This window comes from Calidris pugnax, unplaced genomic scaffold (genome assembly GCF_001431845.1).
Source record: "Calidris pugnax isolate Ruff unplaced genomic scaffold, ASM143184v1 scaffold739, whole genome shotgun sequence".
Classification (NCBI taxonomy): Eukaryota; Metazoa; Chordata; class Aves; order Charadriiformes; family Scolopacidae; genus Calidris; species Calidris pugnax.
The window spans coordinates 15,292-38,879 of NW_015091432.1; the positions used below are offsets into that span (position 1 = coordinate 15,292).

Genomic DNA, 23,588 nt, shown 5'->3' on the forward strand with positions numbered 1-23,588 from the left:
TTTACACACTGGTCTCCAGTACCAGTTTTGATGGACTGTCTTCAAACTCCTCCTGCAAAGACACAGCGCAGACGGGACTCATCCCGGTGGCTCCCACATATTCCTGGTACAGTGATCACTGAGTAACCTGAGTATCCTTAGTATCCCAGAGTTACGTGCCGTATATGGTAAGGGGATGGAAACTCTGACCAACCAGAACCTGCACTCTGGTGAGGTTCACTGAAGTCAATGGAGTTGGCCGCTGCTCTTCTTTCTCACCTGCACAAGACTTACACTCACCCCAACACATTATTGAGCTTAAAAAAGAATAAATATAAAAAAGAATAAAATAGTGGAAAATTCATCAAACAAAAAACCCCCAAGATTTATTTCTACTTAAAATCCTGATTATATGAATTACATACCAAAATGATTTTAGTTGGATTGGTACAATAGCAAAATGTGAAAGAAGAGCAAGACATGATACATGGCCTGATGTCTCTGCACTGGAACATCCAGCTGCTTCTAGAATCAAAGAATCCTTCAGGTTGGAAAAGACCCTTAAGATCATGAAGTCCAAGCGTTGACCATTGAGTCCAACGTTACTGCCATCCTCAGCCAGAGGATACCTCAGGCTGCGACTGCCTTGAAACAAAAGTCAAATTGTTTGTCACTACCTGCAAAAGCCTTTCCAATCCAATTAGCTTTCCTTGACAGTATTTGATATTGATGAGGTTTACTAGAACTTGTAATCCAAGGCCATCCTGGTTCCCATGAAGAGAAAGACATTCTCATTCTGCCAGAGTCTGTTCTCCAAACTGTACAAGACAGATTCTGTGTGGGCATTGTAAAATGACAGAGTTCTTAAGGATAGCAGAGTTCCTGCTGTCTTGCTTGGTTTCCCTCTCAATGGTCCATGATGTGGTTTAGCTTGAATTGCCAGGACCTTGGTTCAGTGCCCAGTGGTGACTCAATGAGGATAGAAAAGGTGTTTGCTGACTACATGGATCCAGAAATGGCAGGACAGGCAGGAGAGTTTGACAGCAAACTCCTTGACATGGAAAGCTCAGCTTCCTTGATTGTCACATGTCTGCTCTGTCACCACTCTCAAGAGTAGATATTCATGCTCTAAACATCTTCCTGAAAATCCTTCAGAATGTATACTAAAACCAGGAGGACAGGAGTGGATTTGAGACACTTTCCAAATGAAAAGGCTTGCTGCAATTCCAAAAGCAACACTGATGACAACTCAGGCATGTTGCCCCTAGAAGGCACCTGCTTCTTCCAACTGACAAAGAAGGACCAGTGACGGGTGCTGAACACTGAGAAACAGAAGTGGGAGGTATCTTGGGAAAGGTTGTTTAAACTCATCAGAAAGCTTTCCCATCTGAGAACCGTGATCCACTTCTGCACAAACTTGCCATGAACATTAACTAGGATCTTCAGTGACTGGCACAGAATATCTTCTCAATCTCATGTTGACACCTGAGGTAAGCTTCTGAACACAAAACCCATGACTGTTTTCCCTTCCTGCAATGAGGATCCTTTCTCTGAGTTCTTGGAAGAACTGGAGGTCTGCACAGTGACTAGTGGCCTGAAGTCTAGGTTTTCTCTTTCTTGACTAGCTCACAGAAGGACTAGGAAGCAGTGGTGGAAGCTCCTTATACAAAAGAACCATTCGACTTTGATTTGGTGGCAAAAAAGAAGCAGGGGTCTGATAAGAGTCCAGTGTGATCTCTGTGTTTCAGTCAGATATTGACCATGCATACTCATTTCATCAATTCACTCATCATCAAACACCCACACTATTTTCAGAGGCTCCTCATCAGGCTTTGCAGTAGCTGGGCCTGTTGAGAAGAAGGGAAAAAACCTCTCTTTCTGGCTGCTCTCATCTCCCACGTTGAAAGTGTACAGAGCTTCTTTCTTATGGACATCGTAAAATGACAGCTGATTGGATGAGATGTCCAGGAAGATCCCAATCTTTGGCAGCTTCCCACCCACACTCAAACGGGTCCAAGGCTCTGTGTAGGCCCAATACTCTCGCCCGTCTGTACACCCCATAACCCAGAAGCCATTCTTGGGGGACAGAGTCAATGTCCCTTTGCGAGTCACAGATGCGCAGGCAATACCCAAGGCCCAGCTGCTTCTCTTGCCAACATCCACTTCCCAGTAGTGTCTCCCAGATGTGTATCCTTCCTTTGCCAACAAATAAAGGTGGGAATCAAATCTCTTCTCATTCTTGGGCACATTCCTGATGGTGCCGGTATCTTTCACACTCTTCCCATCATCAGAAATTTCCAATCTGGGGTGGGCCGTGTCAGGATCCAGAGTGACATCCACTGAAATGATCAAGTCATTTCAGTAGTCAAAAGCATCATGATAAGCTTTCTGGAACTTCCGGTTATGTTTTCCCTCCCACTGGTTCCCTTCCCATCCCTTGTTCTCCCCTCTGATGCGGTCAATTTTCCCCAGATACCTCTAGCTTCTGGTGTCCCAAATCTCCCGTCTCCTCATCTCTCTGCTATGGAACGCTGAGAGTGTGGTCAGCACACACCAAAAGCAAAGCAACTCAAAGACACCCCCTCTAAAATGTCATGTAGCATCAGGGCAGATTGTAAGGGAGGTGAGCAGAGGGTGTGAAGTTTGCCTTCAAATGGTGAAGTTTCTTGTGCAGCAAATGAAGAAGAGAAAGAACAAGGAAGAATTCTTGTTCTTCAGAAACCATCAGAACAAGGATCTGAACAACCGTTGCTTGTGAAGGAGGAATGTGTTTTCCAGAACTGCATTCAGGCTGCAGGAGATTCACCAAGGGTTCCTTTCTTACCTTTGTGTCGCTGTTTCTTCAGGAATTCTTTAGGAAGACAAAAAAAGGAGACATTGAGTGGTTTTAACAACACGGCTTTAGTGACCTCACACACAGTCTATGAGGCCGGCAGAGGAACATGCTCATCTGCTGTAGCAAGTCTTTTGTACAGGTCAGAAAGCACATCCTAAGCCTGTCTCATCCTCTGAAGAGGAAAAGCCAGTGGGGCACTTGAGTGATGGGTCTCAGAGAAGCATTTTAACCACACCATAACACAGAGAGGAAAGAGGACATGGTCCCTCATAGCAAAGAGAGCGGAAAGGCCAAAGACTTCAAGTGTACAGAGGTATCTTATAGCTGTCATGAAAGGGAAAATCCCAGTGTCTTCCAGACACGTCACAATACCTCACTGCAAAACTGCTTCATAATGCCATTCCTGTATGTTTTCAGGGAATGGATTCCTTCCAGTCCAGAATTTATCCCAAGGCCTAAATCCTATCCCTGTGGCCTAATTATGTCTCTGGGACAAAGGTGTTCCTTTACATGACATGATGTTTTCCAAGAAAACGGAGTGATGTGAAAGCACTTTGCTGAGCTGAGGAAGACAATGTCACTTACTCTTTACTGTTACTGATTGGTATGTAATGACAAAGAGAAGAGAGATTAAAACCAGAATCAGAATCATAGGCATTTGTAGAAGACAACCATAAAATAGGGATGCTGGGATGCTCTTCTGCTCTCTCTCAAAAAAAAAAAAAAAACCAACCAAAAAAAAACCCATGGTCACTACAGGCCGTGAAACAGAGCTGGAGAGGGTAAGACTAGACATAGGGGGAACATACCACCTGGCAAGGGTGGAATCCCACTTTGAAGTGTGGGCCCGCACACCAAAATCCATAATTTCTGCCTATCTGTTCCCATTGAAGGCAACAGGCAAGGCCACTGGGCCCAGGAAAAAGAAAGTGGGAAAGGGAGAGAGAGGGAGGAAAGTAGCAGGCTGTGACTCTTGCTGGCAGGGAGAAGGGATAAGCACAGGAACAAGGAGCACTCCCCATTCCCATGAAAAAGTCTAAAAACTTGCAGCCACCCACTCAACAAGCAGCACTCACCTATCTTCTCATTCAGTTGTGCTGCAAAGGAAAGGAGAAAGGCAGATTAGATGGGCAGGAGGAGGATGCATTGCCTGAAGCCCCAGGGAAGGTGTTTTCTGGAGCTGGGAGTCTCTTACAAAGTGCATTCATGGACTAGTGCAAGTGTGTGCTGAGGGCAAGCCCTGTCCCCAGAAAACATGAAGGTGCTCACAAACCATGACTCTGTCCTCACGGAAAATTATGCTTATCCACCCCACTGCTCAGTCTTTCCTGTTTTCTTTCCTCCCTCCGTTCTTCCTCACATTTTGTCTTTTATTCCCACATGACCATTTTTTCAGGACCAAGCCCTTTATGCAGATTCCAGCCACACCTGAAGGCCTCAGCTGGCTTGCCTGCACATGGGCACCTGCTGCAGAGACCCCAAGGACACCACACTCATGGCCCACAAGGAAACACCCTTCTCCCACACACACCACCATGTCCCTCTCAGAAAGAGCCTCTCCTTGCTGGCTGGCAAGACCCCAGAGAGCACAGACCACTCACCATTCTTCTCTTTCTCCTCAGCTACAAAAGGAAGGAAAAGGAAACAATTAGAAAAGAGAGATTGTCAGGCTCAGTGCCCCCCTGGCTTCCAGAGCTGGTGGGGTTTGGCTGCGTCTGCCTTTCCTTTGCCTGACGTCCCGGTTACTTGCAGGAAAGGTCTCTGCCAAAGGAGGACAGGTTGGCATCTGCCCAGCATGGGCTCAAAGCAGCTGCAAGGCCAAGTGCTACAGGAAAGTCTAGAAGCATGGCCAGGTGACAGATGGAGAGAGATTTGGAGGCCACACCTGGAACTGAATCCTCAGGTTTGGGCTGTCAAGTTTAGAGGAGATAGTGAGACTTTGGAGAGGCATTAGGGGAGAGCTCCCCATCTTTGCAGGAGAGTGCAGGTCTCCTTCCTGCCCTATCTGGAGAGGCCAGGGGCTCCTTCCAGGTTGTCAAGAGGAGAGGAAGGAACTATCTCCAAGGAGCCTGTAGCTCCAGGAAGGGCCGAGCCCAGGAGGATGATGAGAATGATCAGTAGATGGCAGGAGACTCTGCTTGGGGAAACATTGCCTTAAAATGCAGCTGTGAAGGGCGAGGCTACACATATGCTTGACAATGTCCTAGACAAAAGTTAAATCCAGCTTCAGAGAGCAGCGAGGCACAGGCACCCTTTGGAGAGACACCTGAGCTGGGAGAGACACAGCCCTTGGAGGTCCCCGGTCCTGGGTTGCCTGTGCCCAGGTGGAACAGCAGGCATTGCTCCTAAACGTGCCAGATCATACCCAATGTCACACTGGCCATCACGCGAGCTCCCTGCCCACTGCCTCTCCTGTGAGCCTGAGAGGGCAGGACTCTCCATGCAGCCAAGGACCAAGCCACATCCCTGCACATCATTCCCTCAGCTCTTACAAAGCATTCCTGAACGTCACAGGAGCTTCCCCTGCACAAGGCGGTGGGGTCAGGAAGCTTTCCTGAGCTGAGTCCATGCTCGAAAGACATCTCAGCAGCTGAGTGTCTTCTCAGCCGTGTCAGAAAGGAAAGGCCACTTACTGTTTTCTCCCTGCACTGGCTCGGTACAGACCAAGAACACAGGAAAGGAAAGGAAGGCGCTTGCATTTGCCTGGGATGCCCATCTGAGGAATGGAGGCCCTCCTGCCCTCCCTCTGCAGAGGCCCATGGACACCACAGCCTCTGTTTTCCACAACAATCTTTTCCCATGGGGAACATTTCCCTTGGCAACTGTGGACTCCCACTTGGAAGGACGAGACCCCTTACGAGGGCCCATGACTTCTCCCCAGGCTTTCCTGTTGAAGGCACCATGTGAGAGCAGTGGTGTCAGGAGGGGAAAGGAGGGCCCAGGGCAGAGAGGGAGGCAAGCAGCAGGCTCTGTTTGAGGCTTGAAGGGAGGCAGGCTGCACCAGGGACACAGAGCACTCCCCATTCCCAGCCGGCACTCGAGGGACAAGCAGCCACCCATACAGCAAGCAGCACTCACCTATCTTCTCATTCAGTAGTTCTGCAAAGGAAAGGAGAAAGGCAGATTAGATGGGCAGGAGGAGGATGCATTGCCTGAAGCCCCAGGGAAGGTGTTTTCTGGAGCTGGGAGTCTCTTGCCAAGTGCATTCATGGACTAGTGCAAGTGTGTGCTGAGGGCAAGCCCTGTCCCTGGACAACATGAAGGTGCTCACAAACAATGACTCTGTCCTCACAGAAAATCATGTTTATGCAACCCCACTGGTCAGTCTTTCCTGCTTTCTTTCCTCCTTCCGTTCTTCCTCACAGTTTGACTTTTCTTCCCACATGACCAGTTTTTCAGGACCAAGCCCTTTATGCAGATTCCAGCCACACCTGAAGGCCTCAGCTGGCTTGCCTGCACATGGGCACCTCCTGCAGAGACCCCAAGGACACCACACTCATGGCTCACAAGGAAACACCCTTCTCCCACACACACCACCATGTCCCTCTCAGAAAGAGCCTCTCCTTGCTGGCTGGCAAGACCCCAGAGAGCACAGAACACTCATCCTTCTCCTTCTGCTCCTCAGCTACAAAAGGAAGGAGAAAAAAACAATTAGAAAAGAGCAATTGTCAGGCTCAGTGCCCTGCCGGCTTCCAGAGCTGTTGGGGTTTGGCTGCGTCTGCCTTTCCTTTGCCTGACGTCCCGGTTACTTGCAGGAAAGGTCTCTGCCAAAGGAGGACAGGTTGGCATCTGCCCAGCATGGGCTCAAAGAAGCTGCAAGGCCAAGTGCTACAGGAAAGTCTAGAAGCATGGCCAGGTGACAGATGGAGAGAGATTTGGAGGCCGCAGCTGGCATTGAATCCTCAGGTTTGGGCTGTCAAGTTTAGAGGAGGTAGTGAGACTTTGGAGAGGCATTAGGGGAGAGCTCCCCAACTTTGCAGGAGAGTGCAGGTCTCTTCTTCCTGCACTATCCGGAGAGGCCAGGGGCTCCTTCCAGGTTGTCAAGAGGAGAGGAAGGAACTACCTCCAAGGAGCCTGTAGCTCCAGGAAGGGCCGATCCCGGGAGGATGGTGAGAATGATTGGTAGATGGCAGGAGACTCTGCCTGGGGAAACATTGCCTGAAAATGCAGCTGTGAAGGGAGAGGCTACACACTGGCGTAACAATAGCCTAGACAAGGCTGAAATCCATCTTCAGAGAGCAGCGAGGCACAGCCACCCTTTGGAGAGACACCTGTGCTGGGAGAGACACAGCCCTTGGAGGTCCCCGGTCCTGGGTTGCCTGTGCCCAGGTGGAACAGCAGGCATTGCTCCTAAACGTTTTAGCTCATACCCAATGTCACACTGGCCATCACGCGAGCTCCCTTCCCTCAGCCTTTTCTGTGAGCCTGAGAGGGCAGGACTCTCCATGCAGCCATGGACCAAGCCACATCCCTGCACATCATTCCCTCAGCTCTTACAAAGCATTCCTGAACGTCACAGGAGCTTCCCCTGCACAAGGCGGTGGGGTCAGGAAGCTTTCCTGAGCTGAGTCCATGCTCGAAAGACATCTCAGCAGCTGAGTGTCTTCTCAGCCACGTCAGAAAGGAAAGGCCACTTACTGTTTTCTCCCTGCACTGGCTCGGTACAGACCAAGAACACAGGAAAGGAAAGGAAGGCGCTTGCATTTGCCTGGGATGCCCATCTGAGGAATGGAGGCCCTCCTGCCCTCCCTCTGCAGAGGCCCATGGACACCACAGCCTCTGTTTTCCACAACAATCTTTTCCCATGGGGAACATTTCCCTTGGCAACTGCGGACTCCCACTTGGAAGGACGAGACCCCTTACATTAGGGGAGAGCTCCCCATCTTTGCAGGAGAGTGCAGGTCTCCTTCCTGCCCTATCTGGAGAGGCCAGGGGCTCCTTCCAGGTTGTCAAGAGGAGAGGAAGGAACTATCTCCAAGGAGCCTGTAGCTCCAGGAAGGGCCGAGCCCAGGAGGATGATGAGAATGATCAGTAGATGGCAGGAGACTCTGCTTGGGGAAACATTGCCTTAAAATGCAGCTGTGAAGGGCGAGGCTACACATATGCTTGACAATGTCCTAGACAAAAGTTAAATCCAGCTTCAGAGAGCAGCGAGGCACAGGCACCCTTTGGAGAGACACCTGAGCTGGGAGAGACACAGCCCTTGGAGGTCCCCGGTCCTGGGTTGCCTGTGCCCAGGTGGAACAGCAGGCATTGCTCCTAAACGTGCCAGATCATACCCAATGTCACACTGGCCATCACGCGAGCTCCCTGCCCACTGCCTCTCCTGTGAGCCTGAGAGGGCAGGACTCTCCATGCAGCCAAGGACCAAGCCACATCCCTGCACATCATTCCCTCAGCTCTTACAAAGCATTCCTGAACGTCACAGGAGCTTCCCCTGCACAAGGCGGTGGGGTCAGGAAGCTTTCCTGAGCTGAGTCCATGCTCGAAAGACATCTCAGCAGCTGAGTGTCTTCTCAGCCGTGTCAGAAAGGAAAGGCCACTTACTGTTTTCTCCCTGCACTGGCTCGGTACAGACCAAGAACACAGGAAAGGAAAGGAAGGCGCTTGCATTTGCCTGGGATGCCCATCTGAGGAATGGAGGCCCTCCTGCCCTCCCTCTGCAGAGGCCCATGGACACCACAGCCTCTGTTTTCCACAACAATCTTTTCCCATGGGGAACATTTCCCTTGGCAACTGTGGACTCCCACTTGGAAGGACGAGACCCCTTACGAGGGCCCATGACTTCTCCCCAGGCTTTCCTGTTGAAGGCACCATGTGAGAGCAGTGGTGTCAGGAGGGGAAAGGAGGGCCCAGGGCAGAGAGGGAGGCAAGCAGCAGGCTCTGTTTGAGGCTTGAAGGGAGGCAGGCTGCACCAGGGACACAGAGCACTCCCCATTCCCAGCCGGCACTCGAGGGACAAGCAGCCACCCATACAGCAAGCAGCACTCACCTATCTTCTCATTCAGTAGTTCTGCAAAGGAAAGGAGAAAGGCAGATTAGATGGGCAGGAGGAGGATGCATTGCCTGAAGCCCCAGGGAAGGTGTTTTCTGGAGCTGGGAGTCTCTTGCCAAGTGCATTCATGGACTAGTGCAAGTGTGTGCTGAGGGCAAGCCCTGTCCCTGGACAACATGAAGGTGCTCACAAACAATGACTCTGTCCTCACAGAAAATCATGTTTATGCAACCCCACTGGTCAGTCTTTCCTGCTTTCTTTCCTCCTTCCGTTCTTCCTCACAGTTTGACTTTTCTTCCCACATGACCAGTTTTTCAGGACCAAGCCCTTTATGCAGATTCCAGCCACACCTGAAGGCCTCAGCTGGCTTGCCTGCACATGGGCACCTCCTGCAGAGACCCCAAGGACACCACACTCATGGCTCACAAGGAAACACCCTTCTCCCACACACACCACCATGTCCCTCTCAGAAAGAGCCTCTCCTTGCTGGCTGGCAAGACCCCAGAGAGCACAGAACACTCATCCTTCTCCTTCTGCTCCTCAGCTACAAAAGGAAGGAGAAAAAAACAATTAGAAAAGAGCAATTGTCAGGCTCAGTGCCCTGCCGGCTTCCAGAGCTGTTGGGGTTTGGCTGCGTCTGCCTTTCCTTTGCCTGACGTCCCGGTTACTTGCAGGAAAGGTCTCTGCCAAAGGAGGACAGGTTGGCATCTGCCCAGCATGGGCTCAAAGAAGCTGCAAGGCCAAGTGCTACAGGAAAGTCTAGAAGCATGGCCAGGTGACAGATGGAGAGAGATTTGGAGGCCGCAGCTGGCATTGAATCCTCAGGTTTGGGCTGTCAAGTTTAGAGGAGGTAGTGAGACTTTGGAGAGGCATTAGGGGAGAGCTCCCCAACTTTGCAGGAGAGTGCAGGTCTCTTCTTCCTGCACTATCCGGAGAGGCCAGGGGCTCCTTCCAGGTTGTCAAGAGGAGAGGAAGGAACTACCTCCAAGGAGCCTGTAGCTCCAGGAAGGGCCGATCCCGGGAGGATGGTGAGAATGATTGGTAGATGGCAGGAGACTCTGCCTGGGGAAACATTGCCTGAAAATGCAGCTGTGAAGGGAGAGGCTACACACTGGCGTAACAATAGCCTAGACAAGGCTGAAATCCATCTTCAGAGAGCAGCGAGGCACAGCCACCCTTTGGAGAGACACCTGTGCTGGGAGAGACACAGCCCTTGGAGGTCCCCGGTCCTGGGTTGCCTGTGCCCAGGTGGAACAGCAGGCATTGCTCCTAAACGTTTTAGCTCATACCCAATGTCACACTGGCCATCACGCGAGCTCCCTTCCCTCAGCCTTTTCTGTGAGCCTGAGAGGGCAGGACTCTCCATGCAGCCATGGACCAAGCCACATCCCTGCACATCCTTCCCTCGGCTCTTACAAAACATTCCTTAACAGCACAGAAGCTTCCCCTGCACAAGGCGGTGGGGTCAGGAAGCTTTCCTGAGCTGAGTCCATACTTGAAAGACATCTCAGCAACTGAGCATGTTCTCAGCCGCGTCAGAAAGGAAAGGCCACTTACTCTTTTCTCCCTGCAGTGGCTCAGTACAGACCAAGACCACAGGAAAGAAAGGGAAGGCGTTTGCATTTGCCTGGGATGCCCATCTGAAGAATGGAGGCCCTCCTGCCCTCCCTCTGCAGAGGCCCATGGACACCACAACCTCTCTTTTCCACAACAATCTTTTCCCATGGGGAACGTTCCCCTTGGCAACTGTGGACTCCCACTTGGAAGGACGAGACCCCTTACGAGGGCCCATGACTTCTCCCGGGGCTTTCCTGTTGAAGGCACCGTGGGGGAAGGAGGGCCCAGGGCAGAGAGGGAGGCAAGCAGCAGTCTCTGTTTGAGGCTTGAAGGGAGGCAGGCTCCACCCAGGGACACAGAGCACTCCCCGTTCCCAGCTGGCACTCGAGGGACAAGCAGCCACCCACACAGCAAGCAGCACTCACCTATTGTCTCTTTCTGTTGTTCTGCAAAGGAAAGGAGAAAGGCAGATGAGATGGGCAGAAGGAAGATGCATTGCCTGAAGCCCCAGGGAATGTGTTTGCTGGAGCTGGGACTCTCTTGCAAAGTGCATTCATGGACTAGTGCAAGTGTGTGCTGAGGGCAAGCCCTCTTCCCGGAAACCTTGAAGGTGCTCACAAACAATGCCTCTGTCCTCACAGAAAATCATGTTTATGCAACCCCACTGCTCAGTCTTTCCTGCTTTCTTTCCTCCCTCCGTTCTTCCTCACATTTTGTCTTTTCTTCCCACATGACCATTTTTTCAGGACTAAGCCCTTTATGCAGATGCCAGCCACACCTGAAGGCCTCAGCGAGCTTGTCTGAACATGGGCACCTGCTGCAGAGACCCCAAGGACACCACACTCATGGCCCACAAGGAAACACCCTTCTCCCACACACACCACCATGTCCCTCTTGGAAAAAGCCTCTCCTTCCTGACTGGCAAGACCCCAGAGAGCACAGAACACTCATCCTTCTCCTTCTGCTCCTCAGCTACAAAAGGAAGGAGAAAAGAAAACAATTAGAAAAGAGAGATTGTCAGGCTCAGTGCCCCGCCGGCATCCAGAGCTGTTGGCGTTTGGCTGCGTCTGCCTTTCCTTTGCCTGACTTCATGGTTAGTTGCAGGAAAGGGCTCTGCTAAATGTGGACTGGATGGCATCTGCCCAGCATGGACTCAAAGCAGCTGCAAGGCCAAGTGCTACAGGGAAGTCTAGAAGCATGGCCAGGTGACAGATGGAGAGAGATTTGGAGGCCACAGCTGGCATTGAATCCTCAGGTTTGGGCTGTCAAGTTTAGAGGAGGTAGTGAGACTTTGGAGAGGCATTAGGGGAGAGCTCCCCAACTTTGCAGGAGAGTGCAGGTCTCTTCTTCCTGCACTATCCGGAGAGGCCAGGGGCTCCTTCCAGGTTGTCAAGAGGAGAGGAAGGAACTACCTCCAAGGAGCCTGTAGCACCAGGAAGGGCCGAGCCCAGGAGGATGGTGAGAATGATTGGTAGATGGCAGGAGACTCTGCCTGGGGAAACATTGCCTGAAAATGCAGCTGTGAAGGGAGAGGCTACACACTGGCGTAACAATAGCCTAGACAAGGCTGAAATCCATCTTCAGAGAGCAGCGAGGCACAGCCACCCTTTGGAGAGACACCTGTGCTGGGAGAGACACAGCCCTTGGAGGTCCCCGGTCCTGGGTTGCCTGTGCCCAGGTGGAACAGCAGGCATTGCTCCTAAACGTTTTAGCTCATACCCAATGTCACACTGGCCATCACGCGAGCTCCCTTCCCTCAGCCTTTTCTGTGAGCCTGAGAGGGCAGGACTCTCCATGCAGCCATGGACCAAGCCACATCCCTGCACATCATTCCCTCAGCTCTTACAAAGCATTCCTGAACGTCACAGGAGCTTCCCCTGCACAAGGCGGTGGGGTCAGGAAGCTTTCCTGAGCTGAGTCCATGCTCGAAAGACATCTCAGCAGCTGAGTGTCTTCTCAGCCACGTCAGAAAGGAAAGGCCACTTACTGTTTTCTCCCTGCACTGGCTCGGTACAGACCAAGAACACAGGAAAGGAAAGGAAGGCGCTTGCATTTGCCTGGGATGCCCATCTGAGGAATGGAGGCCCTCCTGCCCTCCCTCTGCAGAGGCCCATGGACACCACAGCCTCTGTTTTTCACAACAATTTTTTCCCATGGGGAACATTTCCCTTGGCAACTGCGGACTCCCACTTTGAAGGACGAGACCCCTTACAAGGGCCCATGACTTCTCCCCGGGCTTTCCTGTTGAAGGCCCCAAGTGAGAGCAGTGGTGTCAGGTGGGGGAAGGAGGGCCCAGGGCAGAGAGGGAGGCAAGCAGCAGGCTCTGTTTGAGGCTTGAAGGGAGGCAGGCTGCACCAGGGACACAGAGCACTCCCCATTCCCAGCCGGCACTCGAGGGACAAGCAGCCACCCATACAGCAAGCAGCACTCACCTATCTTCTCATTCAGTAGTTCTGCAAAGGAAAGGAGAAAGGCAGATTAGATGGGCAGGAGGAGGATGCATTGCCTGAAGCCCCAGGGAAGGTGTTTTCTGGAGCTGGGAGTCTCTTGCCAAGTGCATTCATGGACTAGTGCAAGTGTGTGCTGAGGGCAAGCCCTGTCCCTGGACAACATGAAGGTGCTCACAAACAATGACTCTGTCCTCACAGAAAATCATGTTTATGCAACCACACTGGTCAGTCTTTCCTGCTTTCTTTCCTCCCTCCGTTCTTCCTCACAGTTTGACTTTTCTTCCCACATGACCCGTTTTTCAGGACCAAGCCCTTTATGCAGATTCCAGCCACACCTGAAGGCCTCAGCTGGCTTGCCTGCACATGGGCACCTCCTGCAGAGACCCCAAGGACACCACACTCATGGCCCACAAGGAAACACCCTTCTCCCACACACACCACCATGTCCCTCTTGGAAAAAGCCTCTCCTTGCTGGCTGGCAAGACCCCAGAGAGCACAGAGCACTCATCCTTCTCCTTCTGCTCCTCAGCTACAAAAGGAAGGAGAAAAAAACAATTAGAAAAGAGAGATTGTCAGGCTCAGTGCCCTGCCGGCATCCAGAGCTGTTGGGGTTTGGCTGCGTCTGCCTTTCCCTTGCCTGACTTCATGGTTACTTGTAGGAAAGGGCTCTGCTAAATGTGGACTGGATGGCATCTGCCCAGCATGGACTCAAAGAAGCTGCAAGGCCAAGTGCTACAGGAAAGCCTAGAAGCATGGCCAGGTGACAAATACAGAGAGATTTGGAGGCCACAGCTGGCATTGAATCCTCAGGTTTGGGCTGTCAAGTTTAGAGGAGATAGTGAGACATTGGAGAGGCATTAGGGGAGAGCTCCCCATCTTTGCAGGAGAGTGCAGGTCTCTTCTTCCTGCACTATCCGGAGAGGCCAGGGGCTCCTTCCAGGTTGTCAAGAGGAGAGGGAGGAAGTATCTCCAAGGAGCCTGTAGCTTTAGGAAGGGCCGAGCCCAGGAGGATGGTGAGAATGATTGGTAGATGGCAGGAGACTCTGCCTGGGGAAACATTGCCTGAAAATGCAGCTGTGAAGGGAGAGGCTACACACTGGCATGACAATAACCTAGACAAGGCTGAAATCCATCTTTAGGGAGCAGCGAGACACAGCCACCCTTTGGAGAGACACCTGTGCTGGGAGAGACACAGCCCTTGGAGGTCCCCGGTCCTGGGTTGCCTGTGCCCAGGTGGAACAGTGATTCCCCATGAAAGATGAGGGGGAACGGGCACAAGTTGGAACATAAGAGGTTCTACTCAAATATGAGGAAAAACTTCTTCACAATGAGGGTGACAGAGCCCTGGAACAGGCTGCCCAGGGAGGTTGTGGAGTCCCCTTCTTTGGAGATTTTCAAGACCCGCCTGGATGCTCCTGAGTAACATGCTGTGACAAGCTCTAGGCAATCCTGCTTTAGCAGGGGAGTTGGACTAGATGATCTCTATGGTCCCTTCCAACTCTAAAAAATTCAGTGAAATTCAGTGAAACATCAGGCATTGCTCCTTAACGTTCCAGGTCATACCCAATGTCACACTGGCCATCACACGAGCTCCCTTCCCACCGCCTCTCCTGTGAGCCTGAGAGTGCAGGACTCTCCATGCAGCCATGGACCAAGCCACATCCCTGCACATCCTTCCCTCAGCTCTTAGAAAACCTTCCTTAACGTCACAGGACCTTCCCCTGCACACGGCGGTGGGGTCAGGAAGCTTTCCTGAGCTGAGTCCATACTTGAAAGACATCCCAGCAGCTGAGTGTGTTCTCGGCAGCTTCAGAAAGGAAAGGTCACTTACTGTTTTCTCCCTCCAGTCGCTCTGTAATGACAAAGACCACAGGAAAGAAAGGGAAGGCGTTTGCATTTGCCAGGGATGCCCATCTGAAGAATGGAGGCCCTCCTGCCCTCCCTCTGCAGAGGCCCATGGACACCACAGCCTTTCTTTTCCACAACAATCTTTTCCCATGGGGAACGTTTCCCTTGGCAAGTGTGGACTCCCACTTGGAAGGACGAGACCCCTTACGAGGGCCCATGACTTCTCCCGGGGCTTTCCTGTTGAAGGCCCCACGTGAGAGCAGTGGTGTCAGGTGGGGGAAGGAGGGCCCAGGGCAGAGAGGGAGGCAAGCAGCAGGCTCTGTTTGAGGCTTGAAGGGAGGCAGGCTGCGCCCAGGGACACAGAGCACTCCCCATTCCCAGCCGGCACTCGAGGGACAAGCAGCCACCCACACAGCAAGCAGCACTCACCTATCTTCTCATTCAGTTGTTCTGCAAAGGAAAGGAGAAAGGCAGATTAGATGGGAAGAAGGAAGATGCATTGCCTGAAGCCCCAGAGAAGGTGTTTGCTGGAGCTGGGATTCTCTTAAAAAATTCATTCATGGACTAGTGCAAGTGTGTGCTGAGGGCAAGCCCTGTCCCCGGAAAACAGGAAGGTGCTCACAAACAATGACTCTGCCACATCCCTGCACATCATTCCCTCAGCTCTTTCAAAGCATTCCTTAACATCACAGGACCTTCCCCTGCACAAGGCGGTGGGATCAGGAATCTTTTCTGAGCTGATTCCACATTTGAAAGACATCTCAGCAGCTGAGTGTGTTCTCAGCCGCGTCAGAAAGGGAAAGGTCACTTACTTTTTTCTCCCTGCAGTGGCTCTGTAACGACAAAGAACACAGGAAAGAAAAGAAAGGCGTTTGCATTTGCCTGCGATGGCCGTCTGAAGAATGGAGGCTCTTCTGCCCTCCCTCTGCAGAGACCCACGGACACCACAGGCTGCCTCTTGCAAGAAACATCTCCTTGGGGAAGGGGATTTCTTAGGGAAAGGTCACTTACTTTTTTCTCCCTGCAGTGGCTCTGTAACGACAAAGAACACAGGAAAGAAAAGAAAGGCGTTTGCATTTGCCTGCGATGGCCGTCTGAAGAATGGAGGCTCTTCTGCCCTCCCTCTGCAGAGACCCACGGACACCACAGGCTGCCTCTTGCAAGAAACATCTCCTTGGGGAAGGGGATTTCTTAGGAAGACAAGAGAATTTACCATTTTCCTCCTGGACATGATCTGGAAGAGAAAAGGCACAGGCGTTAGCAGAGAGAGGCTTTGGGGCTGCTTGGATGTTCTTGGGGAAGGCTCGCACATCAGGGCCTTGTTTTTGATTCTGCATGAAGGAACATTATGGACGGGGTTCATCAGGGATGCCTTTAAACAAAAGGATACTCCTCTGTCCTGCCTCTCAGGCACCCCACCAACTTCCTGGGGCACTTTGGAGTCAATCTCCTTCACACAGCAGTGCTTGGTTTGAAGGATGGGATCAATTTCCTATTCTCCTGTGCATAACATTTGAAGGCCCCAGTGAGAGCAGTGGTGTCGGGTGGGGGAAGGAGGGCCCAGGGCAGAGAGGGAGGCAAGCAGCAGGCTCTGTTTGAGGCTTGAAGGGAGGCAGGCTGCGCCCAGGGACACAGAGCACTCCCCATTCCCAGCCGGCACTCGAGGGACAAGCAGCCACCCACACAGCAAGCAGCACTCACCTATCTTCTCATTCAGTTGTTCTGCAAAGGAAAGGAGAAAGGCAGATTAGATGGGAAGAAGGAAGATGCATTGCCTGAAGCCCCAGAGAAGGTGTTTGCTGGAGCTGGGATTCTCTTAAAAAATTCATTCATGGACTAGTGCAAGTGTGTGCTGAGGGCAAGCCCTGTCCCCGGAAAACAGGAAGGTGCTCACAAACAATGACTCTGCCACATCCCTGCACATCATTCCCTCAGCTCTTTCAAAGCATTCCTTAACATCACAGGACCTTCCCCTGCACAAGGCGGTGGGATCAGGAATCTTTTCTGAGCTGATTCCACATTTGAAAGACATCTCAGCAGCTGAGTGTGTTCTCAGCCGCGTCAGAAAGGGAAAGGTCACTTACTTTTTTCTCCCTGCAGTGGCTCTGTAACGACAAAGAACACAGGAAAGAAAAGAAAGGCGTTTGCATTTGCCTGCGATGGCCGTCTGAAGAATGGAGGCTCTTCTGCCCTCCCTCTGCAGAGACCCACGGACACCACAGGCTGCCTCTTGCAAGAAACATCTCCTTGGGGAAGGGGATTTCTTAGGAAGACAAGAGAATTTACCATTTTCCTCCTGGACATGATCTGGAAGAGAAAAGGCACAGGCGTTAGCAGAGAGAGGCTTTGGGGCTGCTTGGATGTTCTTGGGGAAGGCTCGCACATCAGGGCCTTGTTTTTGATTCTGCATGAAGGAACATTATGGACGGGGTTCATCAGGGATGCCTTTAAACAAAAGGATACTCCTCTGTCCTGCCTCTCAGGCACCCCACCAACTTCCTGGGGCACTTTGGAGTCAATCTCCTTCACACAGCAGTGCTTGGTTTGAAGGATGGGATCAATTTCCTATTCTCCTGTGCATAACATTTGAAGGCCCCAGTGAGAGCAGTGGTGTCGGGTGGGGGAAGGAGGGCCCAGGGCAGAGAGGGAGGCAAGCAGCAGGCTCTGTTTGAGGCTTGAAGGGAGGCAGGCTGCCCCCAGGGACACAGAGCACTCCCCATTCCCAGCCGACACTCGAGGGACAAGCAGCCACCCACACAGCAAGCAGCACTCACCTATTTTCTCATTTGGTTGTCCTGCAAAGGAAAGGAGAAAGGCAGATTAGATGGGCAGAAGGAGGATGCATTGCCTGAAGCCCCAGAGAAGGTGTTTCCTGGAGCTGGGATTCTCTTGCAAAGTGCGTTCATGGACTAGTGCAAGTGTGTGACCCCGTCCCTCATGTTTCTCTAGCTGAAAGGGCCAAAGTCAATGGCAGGATGGTGGACAAAGACACATGACATCTACTTAAGCTGGGAACTAATATGGTCCAGCCGGAGTATTCTGCTGTGTGAGAAGCACCATCCTTGGGGTAGAACCCAGTGAGAGCCTAGTAGTTTCCCACAGATTCTAGCCCTAGAAAAACATTCAGCAGCGCAGCTGGGAACAACAGAGGGGCATCTTTCCCATCTGAAGCTCAGTGCCATCTAAGTTCAAATATTGCAAATAAGGTTTTTTTTCTTTTTTTTTTTTCTTTTTTTTTTCTTTTTTTCCTTTTTACCTGCAGCAGCAGAAGTAAGTTTTACATGACAGTCTTTAACAAATGTTTAGAATATTTGTTTAGCATGTTACCTTCTTCCATAAGTCTAAAGTCATCTGAAAGAGAGAACAAAGAACTGATCAGAAATGATGAGTCCATTTTCTGAGGCTGTACTCACCAAAGCCTAATTGTCAGTACATTGAGGATCCTCCAAGTTCAGACAAAATATTTGCTGTTCACAGCATAGAGCAGGGGCTCTGTGCTGGAGGGAATTTGTGCCCAGCTTGTACAAATCTCTGGGACAAAACTAAAAGCAGAGGTGGTTTTAATGTAGCCAGTCCAACAAAACTGGTGGTTTCCTAAACCTGGGTGAGGATACTTGTGAAAATGGAGACGTGTCAAAGGCAAGAGCAATCGATGTACGTGGCAGCGTGATGGAGGATGTGTAAGACAGCAGGGGAGTCAGAGCCCATCCTCAGCCTCATGTCATGGGTTCCCTGAGTATTGCACTTGGCCTCCAGCTCATGTTCCAGAAGGGCACGAGGCTGCTGTCAGCCCTCTGTCATGTCTGCCGTGGATGGCTTTAATGCTTGAGGGCATGGGCCTTGTTGACAGCAGCTGATCACTGCGTTCTTGTTTGATAGGAAGGAACTATGAAATGCAAGAGAATTCCTCTAGTATCTTACCTTTCTGTTTCCTTTTATAGCTCCTCCAGAAAATCCACAATGCTGCCAGTATCAAGATGATAGTTAAGACTGCCAGAACTGTTTGTAAAATGGATGGCAAAGACCAGCCTGCATTTTTTCAAAAAAACTGTATTTAGTATATCATCGAAGTAGAATTAAGCAGATCATTAAGTCTCTAAGGTGGCTTCACAGCAGTTCTTTTTTTGAATGATATCATATATTACAGGTTTTTTTTTTTCCCAAAAGACCCCCCAAATCAGGAGACTGCAGGCATATACAGCATTTTTGATTCACAAATTGAACATTTCAGTCCACTAAGCTGGAGAGAAGGTTATGTACGTCACCCTGATATGAGGAGTTTATCCGCCATCCTGCATCACCTTCCTTCACCAGCAGAGTTGCTCACCTCAATGGAGACAGGATAAAGTGGAGGAAAGGGAAGCCCAACAAGGCCAAGTCACAGCACTCGCTCACTGTGCTCACCCAAAGGCTGAGCCAATCCTCCACCAGAGAATCCAAAACCTCACCTTTCTGAGGTGCCCTGAGAGCCTCCTCTCACCCTGTCTAGACCCTACGCAGCATCCAGCAATGCCATGCTGGTAGACAATTATCTGCCCAAGGTACTGAAAGGGACCTCTGCAAGAGGTGGATCAAGCAAGAGCTCACCCTTCCTCTCACTCCCCAAGCAGGGCCTGAAGAGCCAGCACAGTAAGACAGCCACAACAAATAAATATTGAGCATGGGTTTACCTTTGGAGCAGTTGTAGATAATTTGTGAAGCTATAAATAAAGAAAAAGATGGGTGAGGGGAAAGAGGACTCACAGATGGGCCACTTGTTCTTTAAGGCCTGGCATCACTTATGTTCTGCCACTGCCTTCCCCTCAGGCTTCATCAGGCAGGAGAGGAAATGGTCAAGAGACCTGGTACTGACTGAGGACATCCCAAGCCTACAGTTCATTATGGATTCATAGGGAGTCAATAAGACACCAGGACGGTGGGCCCAAACATGTGCAAGGGACATCCAAAGAAAATTGGCAGAAACCCCAACCCTGGATTCTGATGGAAAACCATCCCTCACCCTATCAGACCCTTCCCTTGGGTCTCGGCCATGTCCACAACACTTCTGAATGGAGAGTTTCACCACGGTGGTGGGGAGAAGTACCCATGTGATAGAAGGCACCTCATCAGAGGCAGGAGGCCTGGAAAACCATAGCAGTTACTCCTCAAAGACTTCAAAGTAGGTGTTGTCTCTTACCTTGTTGATCCATGATGCTCTGCTGTCCTGTTACCCCTTTAACAAAGACATTGTTTGTTAGACCATTTTCCTTCTTTACTTGCACATTAGGAAAAGGAGCTCCCTGAGCATCCAAAAGTCGAGCTGCCTGACTGGATCACAGCCAGGATCACTCCTTTCAGTGTGACCCTCCTGCTGATGTTCATGTCCCCATGGAAAGTTGAGGAGTAGGAAAGGTGAGAGCTAGCAAGAGGACCTGCTCGCAAGCCCAACGCCTGCCTTCCCATGCCTCCACATCCCACCTAAGGAAGTACGTGAGGAAAGCATCGAACAGATCCTTGCTGTTTTGAGCCCCAAGGCAAGTAACAAATCCCAAGTCTTCCTTCTTTTCCATATGGTGTGGACAGCATTTATACTGCCTCCCCAATAATTCCTGTCTCCAAAAATGTATTCCTCTCCTTCCTCAGCAGGCATGCCCGCAGAGACGACAGGCAACATCGCCTGCACTGAGCTCCAAGCAGCTGTGGCCTGATAGTTCACATTGGCCCAGGTCACGTGGATCACTCCTTCCCCCAGGTTGGTTGTACAAATGGCCACACACTGATGAGATCACTCTGTTGGACCATTATCTATTTCTTCAAGTGACATAAAGAGATTGTTTCTCTTTAGCCTGAAAAATGTCAGGAGACCACTTGAAAGAGGTTTTCTTACCTGATGCAAACAAGACCATACATGGGAAAAGGATGAGGGAACAAAACATTCCCATTCTTCTGATCTGGAGCCAGATAGTCAGTGCTGCAATGGAAGAGACAGAAAGGGGGCAGAACAAAATCCTCAGTGAAGCCAAGTACCACATCTCTCTTCTCTGCTCTCAGCACCACTCCTGATTTGTACAAGAAGGTCACTGTTAAAGCAGTATTTGGTCTGAAGCTTCTGCAGGATTCTGGAGTCTGCCCACCCCTTCCTTTGTCACTCGTATCTCCTCATGATAGACACGCTTTGACAGCAGCACAACGGGGCCCTCACGCTGCGTTTTATTTCCGGCAAAACATTGCGGCTCAAAATGAGGAAAAAAAACAAGCCCACGTAAGGAAAACTCCATGGGTTTGTGATTTCCAGTCAGTGCAAACTGTCAGAGTTCACCAGGCAGGGAAAACATGCTTTTGGAAAGAAAAAATGGAATAATTGGGCTGGAAGAGAAATTCTCCTTTGTGGGCACGTTCTCTGACACTACCACAAGAATTATCTTTTCCAGTGCTTCATCATAATTAATACAGCAACAAGTAAAAGGCTGAGAGCTGGGTGTTGGCCACAATCCTTTCAAGCCTTTGCAGCTGCATCCACAAGAGGGACCTGAAGTGCCATTCCGGAGCAAGGCAGCAGGTCCAATGGGGCAGCCTCCTGTCTCCACCCCTCTCCTTTGCCCCACCACAGGTGGTCAAGGACATTGCAGGCGGCCATTTCAGGCAGCTGGACCCAGCCCTGAACAGGTTCATCTGCACCCAATCAGCTTCCTAAACTAGATTATAGCATGAATGCATGATTGCTAATGGTTGCTGGTGCTTGTGGCCTCCTGCTGGAGGTTGGATTGGTCCATCCAAGCTGCAGGGAGGGTTGGGACGAAAGGTGGCAGCAAGGGACTGTGTGATGTGGTCACCCCCAGCGCCACAGCATTGTTGCTGCCAGCATTTACTGAGTGGCCAAACAGCACTGAAAATGGCCTCGTGAAGGATGGTATCTTGGCTACTGTTTTTCTCCCTTGGATTTTGTAGTGTCCTATCTCTAGACGAGGTGCATAACATGGGCCCATCATTTTAGGTCAGCAAGCTTCTTTTGGCTGCTTTCTCAGCCTGGACGTTTCCCCCACAAGTCCAGGGCCACAGGGAGCACGTGCCTCACGAGCGACTTTGTGCAGCTACACTGACCATAACTACAGGAAGACTTCACAGCTTCACGGAGTCGTACACGCTAACCAATAGGTGGGTTGAAATAATATAAGAAGACAAGTTCTCCTACCTTATAAAAGTCTATTGCTTGCTCTGCGTCTTGCTGAGAGCGCGATGTTTCACTTCTCTGTTCCACTATAAAGAGAAAGCAAGTTTGGAGCCGTTGCAGACTTTGCTGAAATCAGAGCAGGAGGGAAGAGAAGGGAAGGAGGATCAGGGGCAGAACCCACCAGGGCTGCTGTACCACCACCTCCAGAAGGCAAGAGAGTCACAGAGAGATGGGAGGAGCATAAAGGGCTGGCAGTGATGGCGTGAGGGAGCACTGCAGGCAGGAAACACCTCCTTGAAGCAAAGGTGAAAGCAAGCTCTTTGTTCCAACCGTCATAATGGTTAATCTTTGAACCCATCTCTTTTTCAATTGGCCCTGAGTCCAGGTAGGTGCAAAGATGAAAAGGGATTCACTAAAAGTAAGATAAGCAGTGTTTTTTTTGCAGTGAAACCTTGTTGGACTGGCTGGAACTGGTTTTGGACAACAATGCAGGTTTCTGGGAAAAGGAGTGGTATAGCTCGTTGTGCTGAGCTCTTTCTTCTTCCAGGATCATATCATCAGGAAATGGGAGTAGGAGCAACCTCCATTTTCCATCTCCTCTGTTTCTCAATCATCATTTAGACATGGTTCATTAAAAAAAAAAACAAACAAGAAAAAGCAAAAAAAAAGACAAAAAACCCACCCAAACAAACCCATGATTAAAAACCGTAATCATTTCCATTTGAAGACTATTTCAACATGTTTGATAGCATCAGTGCCCAGCCTCTGGGGAAGTGGGATGTACCTTTCTACCCAGACTCAACCATTAGCAAGAAAAGGCAGGTGCCCATGCACAGGGGTCCCTAGTAAAACAGCAGCTTAACTTGAACATGTGAAATATGAAAAAATTCTTCTCAACTTTCTGGAGCTCAGTGAGCTGATTTTCCCACCTCCCAGCTGTGCATCAACTCAGTTTCTGAACAGTATGTTAATAGCGAAAGAAGATTTCACAGGAACATGGAATCACAGAATCATAGACTAGTTTGGGTTGCGAGTATCCTTTCAAGACCATCTAGTCCAACCTCGCTGCAATGACCAGGGACATCTTCAACTAGATGAGATTGCTCAGAGCCCTGTCCAACCTGACCTTGAGTGTTTTAAGGGCATCTACCACTTCTCTGGGCAACCTAGACCAGTGTTTCACCACCCTCATGTTTAAAGTTTCTTCCTTATATCTAAGTCTAAATCTACCCTCTTTTAGTTTTAAATTATTACCCCTTCTCCTGTAACAAGAGGCCCTACTAAAAAGTCTCCCTGGAGCCTTCTCTTCTCCAGGCTGAACAACCCCAATTCTCTCAGCCTGTCCTCATAGTAGACGTGGTCCAGTCCTCTGATCATCTTTATGGCCTCCTCTGGACTCTCTCCAACAGGTCCATGTTCTTCTTGTGCTGGGGCTCTAAAGCTGGACAGATGTGGGGTCTCACCAGAGCAGAGGGGTAGAATCCCCTCCCTTGCCCTGCTGGCTTCTTTTGATGTAGCCCAGGGTGATGTTGGCTTTCTGGGCTGTTAGCACACATTGCTGTCTCATGTTGAGCTTCCAGTCCACCAACCATCAGAAGTCCTTTTCCTCGGGGCTGCTCTCAAGCCATTCTCCTCCTGGCCAATATTTGTGCTTGGGATTACCCTGACCCACATGTGGGACCTTGCACTTGGCCTTGTTGAACTTCATGAGGTTTGCACAGGCCCACCTCTCAAGCCTGTCCAGGTCCTTCCTGGCACCCCTTCCTTCCAGTG

The 23,588-nt window shown here is 50.7% G+C and overlaps 1 protein-coding gene across 1 annotated transcript; it reads right to left on the minus strand.

Annotated features, from left to right (window-relative positions):
• Positions 1–339: 339 nt before the first annotated feature.
• Positions 340–22,103, minus strand: LOC106899657 (butyrophilin subfamily 1 member A1-like). Its single transcript, XM_014961546.1, has 18 exons — positions 21,997–22,103; positions 21,837–21,901; positions 20,532–20,615; positions 19,842–19,877; positions 19,336–19,365; positions 18,587–18,694; positions 17,993–18,016; positions 17,440–17,460; positions 16,952–16,972; positions 16,750–16,770; positions 16,367–16,387; positions 14,649–14,669; positions 10,593–10,813; positions 10,368–10,437; positions 4,417–4,437; positions 3,892–3,912; positions 2,804–2,830; positions 340–2,318 (listed from the first exon to the last, which is right to left on the minus strand). The coding sequence occupies exons 3-18, from the start codon at positions 20,584–20,586 to the stop codon at positions 1,762–1,764; spliced, it is 1,275 nt and encodes a 424-aa protein (XP_014817032.1). The 5' UTR covers positions 20,587–20,615; positions 21,837–21,901; positions 21,997–22,103; the 3' UTR covers positions 340–1,761.
• Positions 22,104–23,588: the final 1,485 nt, after the last annotated feature.

Coding starts and splice junctions, on each gene's coding strand:
- LOC106899657 (XM_014961546.1), bottom strand. CDS start 20,586: ATGGGAATGTTTTGTTCCCTCATCCTTTTCCCATGTATGGTCTTGTTT. Junction 18,017..18,586: donor CTATAAAAGGAAACAGAAAG/GTAAGATACTAG, acceptor TCTCTCTTTCAG/ATGACTTTAGACTTATGGAA. Junction 16,771..16,951: donor TCATGTCCAGGAGGAAAATG/GTAAATTCTCTT, acceptor TTGTCGTTACAG/AGCCACTGCAGGGAGAAAAA.